The 24523-nt window shown below is 41.4% G+C and overlaps 1 protein-coding gene across 8 annotated transcripts in view; it reads right to left on the reverse strand.

The window, feature by feature from the left end:
- LOC137321288 (receptor-type tyrosine-protein phosphatase delta) overlaps window positions 1-24523 on the reverse strand; it is a 513687-nt gene that overhangs the window by 38043 nt on the left and 451121 nt on the right. For all 8 annotated transcript variants that reach the window (XM_067983651.1, XM_067983650.1, XM_067983653.1 and 5 more), the window contains 3 exons: window positions 12127-12302; window positions 6477-6596; window positions 4371-4525 (listed from right to left, as the gene is read on the reverse strand). In XM_067983651.1, the coding sequence (XP_067839752.1) occupies window positions 4371-4525; window positions 6477-6596; window positions 12127-12302 (451 nt within the window). The remainder of the gene's footprint in view (window positions 1-4370; window positions 4526-6476; window positions 6597-12126; window positions 12303-24523) is intronic.

Consider the following 24523-nt stretch of genomic DNA (forward strand, 5'->3'; position numbering starts at 1 on the left):
CAAATCCCTTTTGTCCTGCTACATCTAAAAGTATTTCTATTCCATTAATGATCATATTATCTCTAAGATGTCCCCTTCATAGACGTTTTTTTTGTTGCAAGTAACTGATTCTAATCCGTTTCTTTCCTAATCCCACTCGCTCTTGCTCTGTCACATGTTTTTGGCCACCACCTTGATTGAGTCTGAATCAAAGCAGGATTCAGCAGTACCTCTACACCTGTGACTAGAGTGAAGGGTGCTGACAGGGGGTGACGGAAAAGCATGCATAAGGACAAGAAAAGAAATAGAAAAGGGGAAACAGAATTAACATGACAGCTGACAGGCTAAAAGGAATGTTACTAACTGACCAATGCCGGGCCTGTAATCTGACCCACAGCAGATTAAGATGAGATGTGTTCAGTGGCCAAATGCCATGTTGATAAGAAACGTGTTCTATTCCCTCCAACACTCAGTACAGGACAAGAATACAAATATCTCCTTACTTTGTATTCACAGTGCAGTTATTATTTTACATGTAAATAGCATCACATTTTCCACCAGATTGGTGTGTTTTTTCCCCACTGACTGGTAATTCTAATTCAGACTTCATTAAAGCCAGATCCAGCTAGATTACTTTTTTTCTTTATTGATACTGGCACAGTCATGAATTCTTCACACGAGTACAATTGTTGTAAACAAGAGTAGGATTTGTAGCAAATTTGAGACACGTATCATCGTCCGTCAGCAGAACAGGAGGACAGGGGGGTATGGCAAATGTCACCTTGTTGCTGTCGGAGTAACAGTGCCTGCTGCAAGGAATGCCTAAGCCACAGGTACAGCATGCAGTCGAATTCCTCCTTTCCCTTATCCCCTTTCCACAGCTGACTCTCTCATCCCTTGTGTAATAACGCAAAGCAGGGGACTTTACAGCACAACAGGTGCAAAACATTAGCAGGCAGTCGAGTTAAATGTGATTCATAAAACTCGAGTAGTTACATCAGTTTCTTCATCAGAGAGTCTAAACACAAAATAAAATCCATGATACAATAATGATGAGGAGAATTTTTTTTTTTTTTACATGGATCAGCGAGACAGCCGATGTTGAATTCACCCTGATCACCAGTCTCATCTCTCTTGGTGTCATCAAAATGAACCACTGCTTCTTTCAGAAAGAAATTACGCAGACAACCTGCCAGGAATTTCAGAATTCACATCAACCTTCCTGAGGCTCCTTTCATTTTAACTGTTGTTTTTCAAATGCAGCTGCTCCATAAGCCTTTATCATTATGCCAGTTAAAGTCCTTATTTCTGATAGTATTAATAAAAACTATTACACATAATCTGGAAGCAGTGTCTCTTTGCCGAATGTGTACATATCAGTTTCATTCATTGCTATCAAGTGCTGCTGGTGATGTCTTAAATGATTATGATTTTACAACGGCAGAATGCACAGCGTTCCTGCAAACACTTAGGGCTCAGTTTTGAAATGGTGGCAGGTTGGCAGTGACGGGGGGGTGGGTGGGTGGGTGAAGGTGCGCGTGGCAAACCTGAATAAAAAAAAAAAATTACCTTTTCTGACGCGATGGCGATGTAATTGATAGTGATTAAAACTGTTTCTGGGTTTCGCACCCGGCAGCCAGCCTGTCAGTCAGGCTGGCTGTCGTCAGGAGCTGCAACGCCGAGGGGGGGAAGGGGAGGGCGGGGGGAGAGAAAGAGAGAGAGCGAGACGTCATCTGGCGTTGAAACAGAGAGTGGAGGGCGCTGAAGATCGGGGGGGGGGGAGGGGGGAGATCGGAAAGGGACATCGGGGGAGGGGGCTGAGAGGGGGACATTGGAGAGGGAGACATCGGGGGCTGAGAGGGGGACGTTGGAGAGGGAGACATCGGGGGCTGAGAGGGGGACGTTGGAGAGGGAGACATCGGGGGCTGAGAGGGGGACATCGGAGAGGGAGACATCGGGGGCTGAGAGGGGGACATCGGAGAGGGAGACATCGGGGGCTGAGAGGGGGACGTTGGAGAGGGAGACATCGGGGGCTGAGAGGGGGACATTGGAGAGGGAGACATCGGGGGCTGAGAGGGGGACGTTGGAGAGGGAGACATCGGGGGCTGAGAGGGGGACGTTGGAGAGGGAGACATCGGGGGCTGAGAGGGGGACATCGGAGAGGGAGACATCGGGGGCTGAGAGGGGGACATCGGAGAGGGAGACATCGGGGGCTGAGAGGGGGACATCGGAGAGGGAGACATCGGGGGCTGAGAGGGGGACGTTGGAGAGGGAGACATCGGACATCGGAGCAGGGTGAAAAGGTAGGTTTATTTTGTTTGTTAACTTTGTGCAATGGTCTTTTATTTAATTTATTTTGTTTATTTTTGCCTGATCTGGCCCTTCACGCTTGGTTTCACCAGGTGTAAATCGGAAGCTGTGGGAAAGCCTCGCAGATAAGTTGAAAACTGTTTTAACTATCTACAACGTCAGAAAGAAAGTACCTTAATGAGGTACATTTGGTTCTTTAACTATCATGCGGGATTTCAGCATTCGTGAGGCATGCGAGCACACAGACGCGTCCGTGGGGAACCCGGAAGTCGGCGGGTTGGAGTCGGCTTCCTCATCCGCTCGGGTGTTCCCCGATTTTCGCAGTCCCCCCGCCCCCAAACGCACCCGCAATTTCCTTTGAAAATCGGGGCCTTAATAACGGTATCGATAGATGGTACAATGGAAATTTGTAGCACTGAAGCAGACCAGTCAGCCTCTCGTGCCCGTACTGGCTCTTTGTTGGAGCTTTCCAAAATGAATGTTACTGCCCTGCTCTCTCACCATATCGCTGTATCTTTCTCTGCTTCAAATATTTATCCAGTGAGTATCTGAGCCATAGAGACCAGGAAGGTCCCAGGTTAGATCCTTGTTCTGCGTGCAATTACCTGATCTGAGATGAGGCAGTGGTAGGGATGCTGCAATTGGCTGCAGCATCTTTTGGTTCAGGAGGGAAAAAAATCAGACAGAGTTTCTGCTCCTGAACGCGATCTAAAAAGCACAGCTGGAAGTGTGCACGTGTGGGTGTCGGGTGAAGACATGACCAAGCTTGGCTGTGATGCCTTCCACGGTGGAATACAGGAATTGCTGGATGATAAAAGACCAAGGTCCATCTGGTTTTCCATCTACCATCCTGGTAGTCGCATGATGCAATGATAATGGAGTTGCTGACAAATCATATCAATCAATCTCTATCAATTAGTCTACAACAGAATCAGGAACGATACGAGGAAAAGCCCAGTGGTGGAGAGCTGGCTGTCAGCCAGGAAACGGAGAAAAAAATTCAAATGATGTCTTGCTGTTAAATTCTGCAGGACCTCCACGTTCCCTGTATTTCCTGGTTTCCCGGCCACTGCAAGTCTCCACGCCCTCCCTCCCCCCCCGCCTCCCCGTAAATATCGGGGCCACTATTTCCGCTGAATATATTCCATTGAAATATTATTGAAGACACTCACAGTTAATTGTATAGGTACTATCACAGCTCCGTGAGAGAAAAAGCCACATTCACCTCACAAAAACATAAAACAGGTAGAAACGTCCTCAAAATGAAACCTGTAAACTCCACGGTATTAGTGTCTTGCTTTCAAACACTGCCCTTTTAGGAGTACAAGTCATGTGTCCAGGTCTCTTCCAATACTGCTGTACAACTATCGAGTTGGAAGTGTGGGTTAACAATCCCTCCTTGTGGGGAAGATCAGCATATTATTATGGTATGTGGAAACAACAGCAAAATCTGTGTCCTCATCCCACCAGGGACTTCATTCTTCTAATGTTTGTACTTTTGATATCTTGTTACACCCTAAATGTTATCAAAAATATTAATCTGATTATTATCCATCTGATTTTATTCTTGTCTTAGGGAATCAACCTTGCCCTTGAAAGTATGCCGTGCGATAAATTCCTGCCTCTTCCACTTTTGTAAGGAGTCTTACAACACCAGGTTATAGTCCAACAGCTTTATTTAAAATCACAAGCTTTCGGAGGCTTCCTCCTTCGTCAGGTGAGTGGAGAAGGAGGAAGCCTCCGAAAGCTTGTGATTTTAAATAAAGCTGTTGGACTATAACCTGGTGTTGTAAGACTCCTTACATTTGTCCACCCCAGTCCATCTCCGGCATCTCCACATCATGCCTTCCACTTTTAGCAGACGTTTTAACCCATGGACTAATCCCTCTGCTAAATATCGCAGCGGAATTTCAGGCAAAGCGTGAATATTATATTTCAGCGTAATTTCAAGACCCTTAAATTAAAAAATAAAACCTCTACCCCCCACAGTTAGTTGACGTGTTGTACCACCAAAGTTTTCTTTTGATGAAATGAAGCCGCAGCTCCCTGACCGCAGTGTCCTTGTTGAAGATATCACCTACCTGCAATGTACAACCATAGGCCCAGCATCTGGAGGGTTGCAGGCTTTCACTCGCCGCAAGAAGGCCAGGAACGGCGTTGGGTGCTCTGGGACCCCATGATCAGGCCACGCTGTGAACTGGAATTGACGTACTTCCCTCTTTTCACTGGAGCCATTCTATAAGGACACGGTGATTTTATTAACAAACTGAAGACCACATTCATAACAAACAAAAAAGGTGCTTTATTTGGTGCACGACACTAGAAGGAGTTTTCCACACTGATGTACATAATAACTTCCTGGCGCCTGTCATTTACAGATCAAATTACACCGCTTGTTGTCTTAATGAATGAAATTTAGATTTGCCTTCCAGGTTTTACTACCTCAAATCCAATTTAAACAGAGAAAATGTGGATATCTGATCTGCAGATGTCAGGCTGCGGTAATGTACTTTCTTCTAATGAACTAAAATGAGTCTGTGAGCATGTGAATGTACAAAGGGAATAATTAGAACAAAGAATTTCTGTAGCCACAAATTCTTGCAGGACAAGGTAACATTGTGTGCGTGTGTGAGACAGAGGACAGGGCTACATCTCCCTCACATGGTCCGTACGTGGCTCAGATGGAGAATTCCTTTCTTTAAGATCTCCTCTGACAATGTGGTAATGACATTTCATGAAAACACATGCACTTTGCTGTCGACAGGAATCATAAAGAATGCGCCCAGAAGGAAGAATGAGGGTTTAACCTCCTTCTTAAGCCTAACCAGGGGCACAATCTTTTCTGTAAATGCACCGGTCTAGAATTGCCGATTAACAGAGAAGACCACAAATCTAAGATGGTACTTTTTGTGTTGCCTATCAGCCTGCAGGCATCAGTGAGGCTGAAGCTCTCTTTTGCTGATTGACACACTCCACAATGTGCTTTGTTAGTGAAGTGCAGCTGCCATCATGAAATGACAGTCGTGAGTGGGGCAAGTGGCTGAGCAGGATATCCTGCCCATAAACTACAACAAAACTTTCAAGCTAAATCTGAAGGAGAAGTCCACCTTGGTAGCAGAAACCTTTCCTCATGCCCATTAGGAAAAGACCATGACAGACTTATTATATCATGCTTTGGGCATTACAATGGTACAATGTTCCTGTTGTTATAAAACAGTGCACCTTCTGACTTACCATTAGCAACGCCACTGAAAATCTGCCAGTGTACAACTAATTGTGAACATTAAGTTGCTCCATGCACTCTGGAAGTTTATTATAGTCTTGACTTGCTACCCCTGACAATGAGTTAGAATGTAACCCTTCAATAAACACATGAATTTGGAAGACCTGGGATTGAAATTTCTTCTGTCTTCTGTCTTCTTCTGTCAATAATTTAAGCTTAAAGCTTAAAAGGTCAACGTGAATACAAAAAACAGAAATGCCATTTAAAACCTGCTCTTGCCCCACTGCTGGCTGACTTTCAGTAGATCCAAACACTCCAATTTGGGAGTGCAATAGGTTGCACATGGTCTAGAAGGCCAGTGACTGTTCAATATAAATTAACCAAATAATTACATCACAATGTGCAGATGTGGGAGGCCATTCAGTCCATCGAGCTCATCCTTACGTAGAAACCTACAATCTTTCTCATAGCATCCAATTGCCTCTCAAATGACTAGGATCTTTGCCTTCACTATCCCCCCACCATTGGAGATACTGATCGCTCTTTGTCTGACAAAGTGCTTCCTGACATTAGCCCTGAATTTGTCTTTTACCCCTTTGTATTTACATTCCCTTGCCTTGCAATTGTGGCTTAACTTGAAACAGTGCTCAGGATTAATCTTCTCAATTCCACTTAGTATCTTATATATCTCTCTATGGTCCCCTCTTATTTGCCTTCCTTTCAAGGCTGAATAGTCTATGATTCTTCGAGCTAATTCTTGGCATAGAACATGGTACTGCAATGTCTCAATTGATGTTTAGGCTGTGTTTAGTTTTTCCACAGAAAACAGGAATGTTTTGATTAGGAGCTGGACTTACTGCAGTAGATTAGGATCAAATTGGGTTATAAATATCGCAGCATCAAAGGAGATTTTCTTTCTTTTTAGAAAAAAATTAATTAGCTTTCAAGAGAATAAAAGATATACCTTGTATAATGCAAATGTTCTAACGCAGTAGGTTGCCAATTCAACTGTATCCAGCAAAGTGACTTGGATTAATCCAAAGGTTTCTGTACCTCTAGAAGGCCAATACTGGTCACATTTCACCTGTAAGAATAACCAGATTACTGTGAAGAGGAAGGCTTTCAGATAATGAGGAATACTCATAAATGACATTCTTAAAAATACATTTTAAAACGTTATTCCAATCTATTGTTGATTGCTGTGTTTTTTAATCCACTTTTAACACAATGACTTTATGTTTAAGTCAATAACGTGTTTTCACTGCACAAGAACATGATTCAGAAGAAAATGCTTCTGGTTGTTGGTAAATCAGTTAACAGACACAAGCTTTCCAATCTGATTGACATTTGGAGGCTCATAATGTATAAACAGGAAAATGCTTATCTTAGCTCAGCAGTACAAATGTTACCTCTGCCAACGGTAAAAGGCTTTTAGGCCCTGATGCTACAGGATATGGAAGATTTGTTCAAACATGAACCTCTTCAGTGTCATTTGAGGGGAGGGGTCCTAGTGTTATTGCAACACAGCAGTCTTCAAGACTTGCTTAAAGAAACAGAATGCATCTTACATCCGATTTTCCACTGGTCCTGAAGCCAATGTGGCTGCTGTAAAAGACCAAAGACATCCAGAGATAGAGAAGATGCCTGGTAACGGGCTTGGAGTGGGGAGCAGGAAATAACATTTTTCGCTTTGCAGCGCATGGTAATGCACTTTACATTACATACGCACAAAGTAAATTGCAAGACCACTCCAGAAGAAAAATCTATTGCTTTCCTGAATGAATTTAGTTGCTGTAAACATTTACTCCAGCTTCACTCCACATACTGTGGTAGTAGGCTACAGAACGGATCCAACATTGTTAAACAGTTCTCTGACAAACACGTTGTAATTTAGGCACGAGACAGTTCACCTCCTGAAATGCAAAATAAAGATGCAAAATAGTCTAAAGGAGCATTTTGCCTTAGTAGCATTAAATCATGATTTCCAGAGTGATGTTGGCAACCTTGTGCTAGCCCGCCTTTATCTGCTTAAACAAATGCGTCCTCAGGTTAATGAGTACTAAATAGCTGAATCACATATGCACTCAGGATAATAAAATAACAAAATATAAAAGCATAGCACTTTTCTGTGATATGTTAAATGGGTCAATATTCTAATTATATTACCAGAATTAATGATTTTGCTAGAAGGCACTGGTTGTGGAATTCCATTAAATTTATTGCACCAAACAGAAATTTAAAAAAAAAACTTGTCTTTTTAATGCCTCGACTAATACTTAAAAATATAAAAAGTAATGTGTTAATCATCAGCTTCCTACAACATGAACAATTACAGGCAGAAGCAAACATTGAGGGTCAAACTGTTATGAGCATGAAATGGACAATAATTTATGACGCATTCTTTGTTTTTCAATTAACAATTATGCAAAACATTCCAATTTGACATCTATAATTCAATTCTAACAATATGGCCATTTAACATTCATTCTGTCTGTGCAATATTAGATATGTAACCCTTTGAGAACCTCTGCCCTGTGACCAAAACTAATATCATAGTGTCACATTTTCAAATTTCTTCACAGCATACTAAACCCACCTGTAACCTCTATACTATGCATTTCGTGCATGCATTTTAGGGTAGAATATTATTTTCGAAATTGAACTAATAGAGAATGAAAAACTAATTATTGTTTAATCCTTAAAAGGATTTTCATTGATGGATTTATCACTGATGGATAGAGCTTTTTCCATTTTTCTTTTTCTTAGTTTCTTGGGAGAACATGCATCTTTTTAATAGGAGCTAGTAATTTACAACTCAGATCTGTAGTCAAATGAAGCATAATCTCGTCAGATGCACATGCCAAAAGAAAGAACTTCAGGGTTGAGATTGAAACACATAACATTATATGGTTTCCGTTTGTATTAATGATAACTCATAACACTAACAGCTGGAGTTATACTTTTCAACGACACAACAAAACAGAGGCAGGCCAAGATGTCAGCCATTGTCACAGCTGTTGGTAGCTGCACTTGCTTTAACAAACTGGAAGCAAACTACATTAACTCCAAATCAATCTCTCATTCGAGCTTCACAAGGGCTGTGTGCGTTCAGATCATGCTTTTCGATCTTCCTATAACCTCAAAATACTTTTAGATGTTCACCTATGTTCCTTATCCTTGAAAGTCATGCAATTTTCCAATATAATTGAATTTCAGACTTTGTTTCCCCCTGAATCTTCCCCCCCTCATATCCAAAAGGATCCTCTTGTCCTGGCCTCCAGAAAACGAGAGGGTATGAATTGTCCAAGATACAAGAAGCTGAGCTCTCCGTGGTCACTGTTGATGCACTGACCAATGGACAGCAAGTGCTTGCTTGTCAGGGTGGGTCAGTCATCTCAGCATTTCCCTCTCTATCTTCAAGATGGAATTCTAAAATGAAAAGTGTTCCACACTGTGACATTGGTGAGGACCAATGCAATGCATCCAAACACTGGGGGGTGGATTGGAATGAGAGGCAGCCTGTGGCCTTAACCTACAGATTAGAAAAAAAAGATACAAAGTTGTGTCATGATAGTAAATCTTACCCAGTCCCTTTGTGCCCATTTCACCAATGCAATGTCTTTTCCACTCACAAATTACCACAGGGAAATTCCATCCCTAAACTTTACCTCAATTAACACTGACCTTAAAGATTTCTCTCAGACTTTAGTTTATTTTAGCCTGATTTGCATGTTAATCACTGATCATCCATTACCTATCATCTTTTAGTTTGTGACCTAACCTTGATTAACTTTCAGCGTTTGCCTCTTGATTTATAATCCACATCTCCACTGCTTGGTTCTTAGCACCTTATACGCTAGGTCTGGAGTCGATGGCCCCGATATTCATGGGGAGGCGGGGAGAGGGTAGGGGCGACTGCCAGCGGCGGAGAAACCCGGAAGTACAGGAAACGTGGAGGCCCTGCCGAATTTAACGGCAGGTCCTCATTTGAATTTTTTTTCTCTGTTTCCCACCTGGCAGCTGGCCAGATTGAGAGGCTAGTCACTGCCGGGTGGGAAAACCTGCGGTAGAATGTCACAGCCGAGGACTGGAGGGGAGGGGGAGAGAGATTGCTGGGGGGGGGGGGTGGGGGGCGGGGAGAGATCGCGCGGAGGGGGGATCGGATTGCAGGGGGGTCGGCATCACATCGCGGGGAGAGGGTCTGAAGGTCGCGGGGAGGGCGTCTGGGGGTTGCGGCAGGTTAACCTGGGGGCGGGGGGGGGGGGGGCGCGTAGGGTGGGAGTGCGGGGGGAAGCACTCCTGCTCCTCCTGGCCCACAAGCAGTGGAAAAGCACTGACCTGCGGGATCCGGTAGTTCTCGCTTCCCTTTAGCTGCCGGGTTTCCTGAACCCTGGGAAACCTGGACCACAGCCGTTAAATCCAAATGGCTGCTAATATCTGAGGCAAGCAGCCTCATTAACATATTACAATTACCGACCCGCCTGGTGAGAGCAGGTTACTTGTCCGCCCCCATCCCGCCCCGGTTCGACTAGATGCAGGCGTGTTCGCAGCGGGTCAGGGTTGGGTTTCTCATTTACAATTCCCTCCTGATATATCCGGTTGAGTTCTATAATTGTGGAAACATCTTTGGAAACCAAGTCAGAAGTCTGATATCTCATTCAATGTCATAAATAGCAGCCAAAGCAAGATGTGTGGGGGGGAATGAAATGAACTGGTTCAAATCCAGTGTACACATGTTTAAACCATCTACATATTTAGACCATTTTTTTTTAGAGTGCAGGGTTAATTTAGTCCATAAGATCTAAGCTCGCTATCTTTAGCTGGGTTTATTACTCCAGAATGCTTGGAATGCAGAGATCCCAATAGCACAAAGGTTGGTGCGCTCAGTGAAAAAACTTGGCTAGTGTCAGCCCACCTGCTTCCTGCCCTCCTATTTAAAGGTTTGAATTGCTGGCGTGTGAAATCAGCCCTCTCTCCTGACCATACAAACACTGAGTAAACTGTGATAGAAGGGGGAAGAGCTGGGCAGTGGCTATGTTCGTTTGTTGCTGTTGCTGTTACCATTTTTCCCTCCAGTTTAATTACGTCACACTGTAGGACACATGGGATGGTTTCTCCAGTAGGAGCTGGTGCCTCTGAAAGCTCAGGAGCGTACTCAGCCTGCAAGTCAAACAGCAATGGGGTCTGATAATGCTAACATCAAAATGACGCCGGTTAAGAGGGTTTGCTCCAGTTAAGCGTGGGTTAAAAGCTAAAGCAGCCACCAGTCAGAACGATTCTCAATCTAAACCCATGCTTGTGGAATTAAAAATGTGACACAGGAAGAAAGCAGATATATTAACCCATGGAGTACTGTCTAGGCTGTTGCAGCTTCTCAAACGACATTTTTACTAATAGGAATGCACAAAACAAAAACATACTAATCATCGTACTCCTGGAATAAGCCAGAACACTGTACATTATTAATACTGGTACAGAGATGCTGATGCAGTTCTCAAAGGGTCATTAAAGCCAGACACAAGAGAGGATGATGCTGCATGAAAACGGATGAAAAAGTATCTTGCCTTGGAGAAGAAATAGTAAGCGGAGATCTATAAATAATCATGAAAAATGAGGGGGAAGGAAGAAAAAGAATTATTTAAAGAAATGGAAAATGGATAGATCGAAACAAAGCCCTGAGATCATGTATATGGATGGATATACTGAAACACAGCTCAGGGATCAGGCATTTGGATAGAGATAATGAAACACTCTGAGATCAGGCATAAGAGTTTTACTAGTCAGCTATAGAGTCCATGGAAATATCATTTTTCAGTTCACTGCTGCAGTGAACTTTGATGCCATAAAGAAAAGCAGTATCTCATCTTTCCATAAAAATGCTATCAAAAACAGATTACAATCGCCAATCTTTACTGCATCAAAGGATAATGCATTTTTTAATACTACTGGTTTACATTCAGATGAAATTAAATTAAAGGCTTATGGCTAATCCAAGTAGCTGATCTTAAATAAATTAAACACTATTAGATGTGTTTGTGCTTAGATGGGCATGATTTAAGAGACTGTCTGTTACTTAGAAGGACAAATGATAGGACAATAATTTCTCATTTCCAAATGCACACGGTTAAAATTAATATCACATGCAGAGGTTTTCAAAATCATGAATGGTTTTGACAGGGTAAATAAGGAGAAACTGTTTCCAGTGGCAGAAAGGTCAGTAACCAGAGGGCACAGATTTAAAGTGATTGGCAAAAGAGCCAGAGGCGACATGAGGAAACATTATTTATGCAGCGAGTTATAATGATCTGGAATGCACTGCCTGAAAGGGTGATGGAAGCAGATTCAATAGTAATTTTCAAAAGGGAATTGGATAAATACTTGAAGGGAAATTATTTACAGGGCTATGGGGAAAGAGCAGGGGAATGAGACTAATTGGATAGCTCTTTCAAAGAGCCGGCACAGGTACGATGGGCCAAATAGCCTCTTCCTGTGCTGTACCTAATATCAGAGTATGCATTTTCTGCAATAATGTAATTTTCCATATTTATGTAAAGAGTATGTTTGTTATTAACTCTCTTAATAAATGATATCAGGTATTGAAGTCAAATATCTACCCTTGATCTTTCTTCTAGTTTAGTCATCATCACAACAATTGCACTTCGCTGCTCCCAAATCATCCTCCAAAAATCTCCAAACGTCTCAGGCAGAGGACCCTGTGTTGCGATGTATGCATTCTGCTTTCTATAGCCATCGATGTAGTTGGAATTGGAGTAATCGCTTCCTGGTATGCCTACAAAGAAAGCAAGAGAATGGGATTTTATAGATCATGGAATTTCAGCAGAAAGCAGATTTTCTTTAATCTAGCTTCCGGAGCCAATGTGTTGCCATAAGACAATAGAACATTCAAAGATAATAGCACTCGTTAGACTAATGTATTTATAATGTAAGTGAGCTCATGAAAACTCAGCAGCTTATCTTTCAAAAGATTAAATATTTAATACCTTTGGATTTTTTTAATGCTATGTTAATCTAACAAAAAGGTGGATGCAATTACATCATCTCCACTCAATAGGCTCCCATTATTCTCAAACAATCTACAGCACCTCAGAGAACACAGGCTTTCAGTGGGAAACATTTATTAAACTGTACAAAAGGTTAACCTCTCCCCGTCGAAACTACTACAAGCATTATTCTTAGATAAATAGGCACTTTGTATTGCAAAGGAAGCACTAAAGTAATGTTTCCTTCGCCAGCACTTTCCATTTATCTTTACAATTATGTCATTTTTGGTTGCAAGTTATTTCCTTGGTTCTCTAGGCCCACCTGGGCCTTACTGTTGAGAGGTACTTGTGCAGCCAACTCCCAACACTGCACCAATGCTCCGCGTAGCCAGTCACCAGGAAGCTCTAGCTTTCATCTCAATAATACTCTTTCCTCTGACTTTTCCTCCCCCTTGCAGGGAGATGTCTCTGATCAGCACCTGCCCTGCCTGTTCAGACCAAGGTCAAAGTTGATTGGGGACTGAACCAACAATCAATCCCAGTCTGAGGCACTGAGCATTGCATGCTTCAGTGCACAGCATGGGCAGCCTTTATTTTTAACAATGTGTAAATTTGGTTGCAGCACCCAAGCGGAATGCTTGTTTCGCTTCAGTCGCTGTTTTAACGTGCGTATCAACAGGTGGACAGGCTACAAACACAGCTCCGAGCCAGGCATTAATGGGATGTAAATTCTTTTTTGAGGGGAGGGGGGTGAATTTTGGCCCTCAAGTCCTTTGAAATGTGATTGTGGATTCAGCTCTAGCTTACTCTGGACAGGAAATGAGCCAATATATACTTGTCAAAACTGCAGAATTTTTTAAAATAAAAAAGCTTTGAGATAAGACCGCCTTTTAGCAGCTGTCTCTTACATTGTGCGACTCCCTGCTAAAAGAAGAGAAATTGTAGGGCAAGACATAAAAGAAGATGACCCATCTCAGTCTCAATGGGTACTACCCCTTTGCACCAACTCCCTTGATGGCAGAAATCTTGCGCAAAGGCAGCCAAAATCTGTTTGTCTTGGCAAAAACAGTGCTTTTCCTGCTGTGCCAAGCCACAAATGCTGCCCATGTTTTTCACAGATAAGCCTCATCTACATCTAGACCCATTCCTTTTAGTATCATGAAGGGAGCAGATAAATCAGAGAGCACATATTTTTTCTATGCTTTTTAATCACATGGTGCATTTTTGAAAGGCCCATCTTATATTCAATAATTTACGTATATTGTTTTCAAAATGCTCTTGCCCATCAAACGGGAGGTAAAGAAAACTTTAGAGGGTGGAATGCCCGGTTGGCAAAGTTCACATTTGGATGGTTGATGCACTCACATTGTATTCCTGTGTGCGCTATTTTAACGTAGGCACTAACTTGTTTAAAATAAAGAGTTTAACATCTCTGTAAAAATCATGCATGCAGGAATGTCATATGTGAACTTCGCTAAATGGAAGTTCTACACCTAAAAGTTACCCAGCTTTCAGGAGAACAGCGTCCACGACACCACACAACCCTGCCACGGTAACCTCTGCAAGACATGCCAGATCATCGACACAGATACTAACATCACACGAGAGGACACCACCCACCAGGTACATGGTTCATACTCTTGTGACTCGGCCAACGTTGTCTACCTCATACGTTGCAGGAAAGGATGCCCCGGAGCATGGTACATTGGCGAGACCATGCAGACATTGCGACAACGGATGAACGGACACCGCGCAACAATCGCCAGACAGGAGGGTTCCCTCCCAGTCGGGGAACACTTCAGCAGTCAAGGACATTCAGCCACCGATCTTCGGGTAAGCGTTCTCCAAGGCGGCCTTCGACACACACGACAACGCAAAACCGTCGAGCAGAAATTGATAGCCAAGTTCCGCACCCATGAGGACAGCCTCAACCGGGATCTTGGGTTTATGTCACGCCACACGTAACCCCACCAGCAAATAAAAGTTATCTGTTTTTAATACAACGGGTCATTTTCTGTCTTTCTCTTCCTTTCGGATGTTTCTCCCTCTCTCTCTCTGTTTTGTGTTCTGGCCGTTTGTATATTCGGTGGTCCTGTAGGTAACACCTCTCTGTCTGAACACTTTGATTGCCTTGACAACGGGCAGTTGGAAAGATTATCTGTAATCACCAGGTATTGTTCTCTGAATATAAATGTGAAACGTTCAAGGATTTCCACATTCACCTGACAAAGGAGAAAGCCTCCGAAAGCTTGTGATTTTCAAATAAAATTGTTGGACTATAACCTGGTGTTGTAAGATTCTTTACATTTGTCAACCCCAGTCCATCACCGGCATCTCCACATCTTAAAAGTTATGTTCAGAGGAGGGAAGCCACATATGTGACAAATACATGGTTGTGTATATTTTTAAAGGGCTCAGTCAAATTGAATGTCATACTGGGTTTCCAATCTCCATGATGGTGGCCACTGTCTCAATATCCGCAAGAAGGGGCCGTTTTTTTAAAAGAAGAATTAATCAAGATAAAGGCTCTCTTTGGTGTATCCTGTGTATTTAAAATGCTAATGCGAATCTGCAAGGTGTCAACAGCCCAGACACTGCTGTAAATTGTACAAACTGTATTGAAAAAAAGGTTCCCTAACTGCCCTTAATTTAGTCCCTGGAACACAGAATTTTAATCTCATGGAAACATTATGAGAATCTGCATTATTGTAACAGAGAAAAACAGCTTTATGATGTACGTTATTGTAACACACATAGGTACAAACAAACAAACAAATAAAAGGGTCACCATGACCCTCTTTCATGAACGCAGTGCTCCTTTAAAGAAATAGACAAGCTATTCGAAATTAGAGCTGCTAAAGGCAGTTTAATATGCAAAATTCTGTTGAGTGCAGAGCCATTAATGTCATCCTGCCCAGCCGAATCCCTGATAGCTGCCTGGATAAGTATGAATGTCATACAATTACAGGTTTTGAGCCTCAAAGGGTGCTCAAGATGACCCTGACCAGCAAACATCCAAAGTATTAGAAAGCCTGTGAATGGCTGACCATCTTTTTTCTATTCGTTCTCGGGATGTAGTCGTTGCTGGCATGGCTGAATTTGTTGTCCATCCTTAATGCAGTTATGAGAAAAACAGCTTTTAATGTCCTTTGTTCTGGTCGGTTGTAAAAGGAATGAGGAGCTATATCTTGGGCTGTGTTGCACCAAGGCAGCAAGTCAGTCTGAGGCTGTCGGGGGTACAAGGCTAATCAGAAGCTCCATGTCATGTACGAAGTAAGTGACTGTGTTTCTAGTGTTGGTTTCGTTCTGTTGAAAGTTAGCACAGACGTACCTCTGTTGTTTTGAGGAGAACAGTAGTAATGACTGTAAATATATATAGTTTGTACTCAGGAGATCATATCGCAGCACGTGATATACCCAGTGAGCTGGAGTACACAGATGAAAGTTCTGCATCATTGGGTCGCGCTACATTTACCTAGATTTTAAGCAGGTAGATGAAGTTCTATGGCGTACAGGGAAAGCAAGGTCCACTTACGGAACTAGTCGATGTTGTCTAACCCAAGGAAAATATTTAGGAGAAAAACTTAAAAACCGAACGACTGCCTTATTTCTGTGAATTCACGCAAAAAACTATGGCGAGCAGTGCTGTAATTCTACGATTCCCGAATAAACTGGAGGCTTTGCTCGTTCTGTTGTCATTTAAAGCACCAAGCCACTCAGCTGTCCTCAGAAATAAAACTTTAGCTCTTTAACTCGGCGATGATATCAAACTATGTTTGGCAAGCATCTAGCTGAGCAAGCTTATAAAAAGTGTTGAAGCTCAGATCTACTTGTCACCTTCAGCAACTTGAGTGTTATATGAGCCCTGTGCACCATGGATGGAATATTTTAATCCTGTCTGGCAGGATACAGAGACAATCCATCTCTTGCTGCCAGAATGAGTACAGCATGAAGCTATAAAAATCAGTGGATTTGATGAGGATGACCTGCTTCATGCCAGACTCCATCCTCTACAAAATCAAAGAGAAGGAGACTAGTGTGTCTCAGTCTTTGACTTAGATCACAAATGCCAGCCGTGGCTCAGTGGTCGCACTCTCGCCTCTCAATCAGAAGGTCGCGGGTTCCCACCTCCAGGGTCTTAAGGTTGCGGGTTCAAGTTCCACTCCAGAGACACCACATAATCTAGGTTGACACTTCAATGCAGTTACTGAGTGAGTGCTGCACTGTCGGAGGTGCCATCTTTTGGGTGAGATGTTAAACAATGCCCTCCCATGGCACTTTCTGAAGAAGAGCAGAGGAGTTCTCCCTGTGCCTTGTCCAACCTTTATCCTTCAACCAACATGACTAAAACAGATTATCTAGTCATTTTAAATTGACAATCGTGTTTCCTTACATTACAACAATCTATTACATTTCAAAAAGTGCTTCATTGGCTGTAAAGCGCTTTGTGACACCCTGAGGTCATGAAAGGCGCTATATAAATGCAGGTTCTTTCCTTTTTTAAGACCTCAAGAGTGTCAGGGAAACAAAGGCTATTTTAAGTGCACTTCAGCATTCTGTAACAACTCAAAACGCCTACATAAAATACCAGGGGGCATACATTCACACACTGCTCCAGCCTGTGGATTTTTCAAAAATTCTCTGCAACTTTGGGGAAAAAAACACTTCACATAACTTTCTCCCAGACACAACTATCAGTTGGAATTCTGTCCCCTGTACAGAGAAGTTCAACCGGAGAGGTTAACCACCATTTGCGAAACCATGGTTGCAAATGCGTGAATAGGTTATATAAAATCTATGGTCTGCACATTGGCATCAAAATACAACTTCTCCATGAGCTCTCAACATCCACCATGGTCAACTTTATGAGACATCTGTCCTTGTTACAGTTACTCCTGCTGAACCCTGTTGTAAGCCTATTATTTATGAAAGAGAGCTCAATATTCAGCTCTTAAGCATTTCTACTTCCCTGGTTCTAATCTTGGATCAACAATCGTGGATGCATTTTACAACTTCAATTCCCTCAGCAGGTCACCGGGTCAAACTGCTTTGAAGCTTATCTTCATAACATTCCCAGTGCAAATTCAGATAAAAATTATATTCAGTGGTACAGTAACTTTTTTTAAATGATAGAGAACTTTTTTAAAAATAAATTCTTCTCAATGCCAACACAATGTCCTTTTGGTGCTTTGTGGTTTACCATTGAGGTGTCCAAAATAAACCTAGATTGACAGCAATAATAAAGTGTTTCATTTCAAGTGCACACATGGTGTAATGAAAATCCATTTATACACTGGATATTTTAAGTCCTAATGAAATCTGCAATGGAAAAATAAAGTGCTTACAGGCCAGTTCCATAGCAACTTTGCTAAAAAAAATACAGCTGTCAGACATTTATAAATCCACAATGTAATTATGTTATCATTACCACATTTTGTTTTAAAACCAAGGTTTTCAATAGTTAGAGATAATACATGAGCAATCCTAAACTTATACATGCTCATATATTATCCCAAACATAAACTTATGTACTTTTCCACTAGTACTCCTACTTGAAAATTATTTATCAAAGATTATATTTTGACTGGAAAACTGACATTTGGTTCATATTTTATGTAAGTAATGGAGCAACTCTATTCTTGGTCCCGAGGATGATGATATGTGTCAGTTTTAGAATGTTGCAAGTGGACAGTGAGGAGTGCTCACGCTGCTCTCTAATTAGGGAAAGCAGAGATCTGTGCATGCAAGACTAAATATATTCTCAGAACTCTGCTTACCAGCCTCTAACTGCCGGTGAAACTTTTAAAATGAGAGGAGAGTTACCGATCACGTCAGTTCTATTCTAACATTATAAAATTAAGTATGAACATAGGAACAGGAGTAATCCATTTAGCTCCCTGAGCCTGTTCCATCATTCAATGTGATTATGGCTGATATGTATCCTATGGATCAGTATGGGTGGAGCAAAGAAATAACAAGGGGCAGAAAAACACTGGTGGGAGTATTTTATAGGCCCTCTAACAGTAGTTATAGTGTTGGACAGAGTATAAATCAGGAAATTAAAGGAGCTTGTAACAAGAGTAATGCCATAAACGTGGGGGACTTTAACCTTCATACAGACTGGACAGTGCGAATTGGCAAAAGTAGTTTGGAGGATGAGTTCCTGGAATTCATTCGAGACAGTTTTCTTGGACAATATGCCGAGAAACCAACTAGAGAACAGGCTATATTAGATCTAGTATTGTGTAATGGGACAGGGTTAATTAGTAATCTTATCGTTAAGGATCCTCTGGGGCAGAGTGATCATAATTTGATAGAATTTAACTAAGGTCTTAAATTTAAACAAGACCAATTATGTAGGTATGAGGGGCAAGTTGGCTAAGGAAGATTGGGAAATTAGATTAAAAGATGTAACGGTAGATAAGCAATGTTGAACATTTAAAGAAATAATTCATAATTCTCAACGAATATACATTCCCTTGAGGAACAAAAACTCCACGGGAAAAGTAATCCAACCGTGGTTAATTAGAGAAGTTAAGGATAGTATAAGATTAAAAGAAGAGGCTTACAATGTTGCCAAAAAGAGTAGTAGGCCTGAGGATTGGGAGGATTTTAGAAATCAGCAAAGGATGACCAGAAAATTGATAAAGAGGGAGAAAATTGAATATGAGAGTAAACTAGCAAGAAATATAAAAACAGATTGTGAGAGCTTCTGCAAGTATGTAAAAAGGAAGAGAGTAGCGAAAGTAAACGTTGGTCCCTTAGAGGCAGAGACAGGAGAAATTATAATGGGAAATAAGGAAATGGCAGAGACGTTAAACAAATATTTTGTATCTATCTTCACAGTAGAAGACACAAAAAAAATACCGGAAATAGTGGGGAACGAAGGGTCTAATGAGATGAGGAACATAAAGTAATTAAGATTAGTAAAGAAAAAGGACTGGAGAAATTAATGGGGCTAAAAGATGACAAATCCCCTGGGCCTGATGGCCTACACCCTAGGGTTTTAAAAGATATGGCTGCACAAATAGTGGATGTATTGGTTTTGATCTTCCAAAATTCCCTAGATTCTAGAATGGTCCCTGTGGATTGGAAGGTAGAAAATGTATTCCTATGATTCAAGAAAGAAGGGAGAGAGAAAACAGGGAACTACTGGCCAGTTAGCCTGACATCACTAGTAGGGAAAATGCTAGAATCTATTATTAAGGACGTAGTAACAGGGCACTTAGAAATCATAATATGCTTAGGCAGAGTCAACACAGTTTTATGAAAGGGAAATTGTGTTTGACAAATCTATTAGAGTTTTTTGAGGGTGTAACTAGCAGGGTAGATAAAGGGGAACCAGTGGATGTAGTATATTTGGATTGTCAAAAGGCATTCGATGAGCGTGTCACACAAGATTAGGGGTAATACATTAGCATGGATTGAGGATTGGTTAACGGCCAGAAAATAGAGAGTAGGAATGAACGGGTCATTTTTGGGTTGGCAGGTTGTAACTCGCAGGATGCCACAAGGATCGGTGCTTGGGCCTCAGCTATTTACAATATATATCAATAACTTAGATGAGGAGACCGAGTGTAATGTATCCAAGTTTGTTGACGATAAAATGCTAGGTGGGAAAGTAAGCTGTGAGGAGGACGCAAAGAGGCTGCAAAGGGATATAGACAGGTTAAGTGAGTGGGCGAGAAGATGGCAGATGGAGTATTACGTGGGGAAATGTGAAATTATCCAATTTGGTAGGAAGAATAGAAAAGCAGAATATTTTTTAAAAGTTGAGAGACTAAGAAATGTTGGTATTTAGGGGGATTTGGGAGTCCTTGTACACAAATCACAGAATGTTAACATGCAGGTACACAGCAAGCAATTCGGAAGGCAATTGGTATGTTAGCCTTTACTGTAAGGGGGTTGGAGTACAAGAGTAAGGAGGTCTTGCATAAATATGTAGGGCTCTGTTGAGACCCCACCTGGAGTATTGTGTACAGTTTTGGTCTCCTTACCTAAGGAACGATATACTTGCCTGAGAGGCGGTGCAATGAAGGTTCACGAGATTGATTCCTGGGATGAGAGGGTTGTCCTATGAGGACAGATTGACTAGAATGGGCCTATATTCTCTGGAGTTTAGAAGAATGAGAGGTGATCTCATTGAAATGTATAAAATTCTTAGAAGGCTTGAGGGTAGATGCTGAGAGGCTGTTTCCCCTGGCTAGAGGGTCTAGAACTAGGGGTCATAGTCTCAAGATAAGAGGTCGGCCATTTAGGACCGAGATGAGGAAAAATTTCTTCACTCAGAATTCTCTACCCCAGAGGGCTGTTGATGCTCAATCGTTGAATATATTCAAGATTGAGATCGATAGATTTTTGGACACTAAGGGAATCAAGGGATAGGGGGAGAGGGCGGGAATATGGAGTTGAGGTAGAAGGTCAGCCATGATCTTATTGAATGGCGGAGCAGGCTCGAGGGGCCGTAAGGCCTACTCCTGCTCCTATTTCTTATGTACTTTTGTTCTAACTCCATCCTCCCGCCTTGGCTCCATATCCCTTAGTACTCTTGGCTAGCAAAAATCTATGGATCTCAGATTGAAAATTATTCATTGAGCTAGCTTTTTGTGGGAGAGAGTTCCAAACTTGTACCACCCTTTGTGTGAAGAAGTGTTTCCTAACTTCTCTCCTGAATGGCCTGGCTCTGATTTTAAGGTTATGTCCCCTTGTCCTAGACTCCCCCACCAGCAGAAAAAGTTTCTCTCGACCGACCCTATCAATTCCTTTCAAAATCCTAAATACCTCAATCAAGCCATCCCTTAACCTTCTATATTCCAGGGATTAAAAGCCTAGTTTATGTAATCTCTCCTCATAATCTAACCCTTACAGCCCTGGTAACAATTCCTTTCAAGGCCAATATATCCTTTCTAAGGTGCGGTGCCAAGAACTGTACACAGTACTCCAGATGTGGTCTAACTGGGGCTTTGTGTAGCTGCAGCAAAACTTCCTCCCCATTATATTCTAGCCCTCTAGTTATAAAGGCTAACATTCCATTAGCCTTTTTGATTATTTTTTGTACCTGACCACTACATTTTAGTGATCTGTTTTAATGGACCCCGAAATCTCTTTGCATCTTTACAGTTCCTAGCTTTTCACCATTTAAAAAATACTCCGATCCATCCTTTTTTGGTCCAAAATGGATGACCTCACATTTACCTGCATTGAAATCCATCTGCCATAGTTTTGCCCACTCACTTAAATTATCAATGTCGCTGTATTTTTATGCTCCTGTCTACACTACTTACTATGCCACCAATCTTTTTGACATTGGCGAACTTGGATATATGGATCTCTATTGTGTTATCTAAGTCACTAATAAATACAGTGAATAGTTGAGGCCCCTTGTGGGACACCAATAGTCACTTCCAAATTTGAGTACATGCCCATTATCCCTACTCTCTGCTTCTACTGCCTAACCAATCTCCTAACCAGGTCAATAATTTGACTTCAATTCCATGATCTTTAATTTTATCTAACAGTCTCTTATGTGGAACCTTATCAAATGCCTTCTGGAAGTCAATATAAACTGGATCTATAAACATTCCCCTGTCTACTACTTTTGTTACTTCCTCAAAAAATTAAATTAGGTTTGTTAAACATGACCTACCCTTTAGAGAGAGCCAACATGGATTTGTAATCAGCTCAAATTTCTCTAAGTGCTCAGTCACACTGTCCTTAATTATAGATTCCAATAACTTCCTCACATCAGATGTTAGACTAACAGGTCTATAATTTCCTGGTTTCTCTCTCTCTCACCTTAAATAATGGAGTTACATTTGCAATTTTCCAATCTAAAGGGACAATTCCTGAATCGAGAGCGCTTTGGAAGATTATGGCTAAAGCATCTGCAATTTCCTCACCTACTCCCTTTAAAAACCCTGGGGTAGAAACCATCAGGTCCTGGGGATTTGTCAGTCCTGAGTGTGATTATTTTTTCGAATACTGTTTTCTTGCTTACGTTAACTTCAGTGAGTTCCAGTCCCTGATTCATTATTAGTTTCCCTGGAATGTCAGGTATATTATCCTCTTCGTCTACTGTAAAGACTGACACAAAGTAATTATTCAACAATCTGCCAATTCCTTATTTTCATATACAATAATACCCACACCTGTTTTTAAAGGGCCCACATTACCCTTGACTACCCTTTTTCTTCTAATTATAAAAACTTTTTGTGTTAACTTTGATATACCTTGCAAGTTTCTTTTCATGTTTGTTTTTGCAGCTCTTAGTATCTTTTTTGTCTTCATTTGCTGTTCTTTATATCTCTCCCAGTCCCCTGGATCTACACTAATCTTTGCACTTTTGTATGATCTTTCCTTCAGTTTTATGTAATCTCTTACCTCTTTTGTTGACCATGGCTGTTTTATTTGGTAAGTAAAGCTCTTGCCCCTTCGGGGTATACACTGGTCCTGTATTAAGCTAAATTCTTTTTTGAACACCTCCCACTGTTGAATGTTGAAGGCGGTCTAGCAAACTGCGTGAAGTTTCAACATTCACTTTTGTATCAGTGGCTTTTATACCACAATCAGTGCAAGGCTGAAGTTCTGCGAGACTACCTCCTCCACGTTGTCTCACACCAATGGAAAACCAGCAAATTGAAGTGGCTTCACCCCAGCATTACGCTAAAACCTCTCTGCACTGACACACAATGTGCAGTATAAACACGTATGTATTCCAGCAAGTGAATTAAGTCCAAAACCTTAAAAAACAATTTATACTAGCAGCTCCTGGCTACTGCTTTTTTCTCACCAATCCCAGCCTGTTACTATTGTGTTGCAAATTAAATGGAAGATTTTCCTGTAGATTTCTAGCCCTGACTGCACATTTACTGTATGAAGATTAGAAATCAGTTGAACCTGAAAGCTTGAAAGAGGATCTAATTGCTGGTGGGCCCTGTTTTTCCTTTTTGTTACTATCAGCAGGCTCATGAAGTGCCTCATCTAGCACAGCGAAACACAAAAAATATTCGCTAGTCTCTGCAGACTTGGAGCAGCAGCTTAAATTCATGTTACTGAATAGATTTTCCCCGATCTTAAACACTCTAAGTGATATTACGGTGATACAGATGCCAATTCATTCAGTTCAAAAACAAAAGCATTGAGTATCCTGAGAAAAATAAAGCTCATTAAAACTGTAAGTTCGGTTTTCAAAACAAAACTAGATGCCCTGCAAAAGTAGCACAATGAGCAGCTGGCCAATATAAAGCCACCTATCGGTACTGTATACTTTAAAAAATGTTGTATGATGAATATAGAATGTTAGTCCTGCAGAAACAATTCTCAGGGAATCACACTATCATTTCACTGGCACTGACTCATGATGGTGAGGTCACAGAGAGGAGATGTACTTCCCTGATAATGGACTGGGCTAAGGTTATGCTCATTTGTCTGCTCTTTGTATTGTGCAAAATGGATAATTTTTTTTAAAAATCCAAACATTTGATTTATAAATTAACTAAAATCTACTAGCCATTGCTGATACTTTAACACCTCTTAACTACATCAGTTTTCGATAACTGACACGGTGTTGCATTGCATTCAGTGCGAGTTCCACACTTCAAATTTGGATCTCTACCGTGTCACTGGTCACTGCTGAAAAACCAGAATGGACAGAAATTGTGCAATTTCTGGTCTCTGCCCCAGTCAATCCTTGTTCTCCAGCACATTTTAAAATTAATTTTATAATAAAACAAATATTAGTTGTAAATATCAGTTGTTGTTTTGGGGCTAGTGGGTTTGACTATTGCCCCTGGGTTAGAAAAGTGTGCAGTGGGCCCGATTTCTCCTTTGTGTTACTCTCAGTCGGCTCACAATGCACCGCATATACCACAGTGGAACACTACTGGGAATTTTAGGAATTATAATACATTTGATAATTTCTCAAACTTTTGACACATAGTTTATCAACTTACATCCTAACCGCAGTATTTGTATAATATATATACACACACAAATATATATATATATATAT

This window comes from Heptranchias perlo, chromosome 4 (assembly GCF_035084215.1).
Source record: "Heptranchias perlo isolate sHepPer1 chromosome 4, sHepPer1.hap1, whole genome shotgun sequence".
NCBI classification, from domain to species: domain Eukaryota; kingdom Metazoa; phylum Chordata; class Chondrichthyes; order Hexanchiformes; family Hexanchidae; genus Heptranchias; species Heptranchias perlo.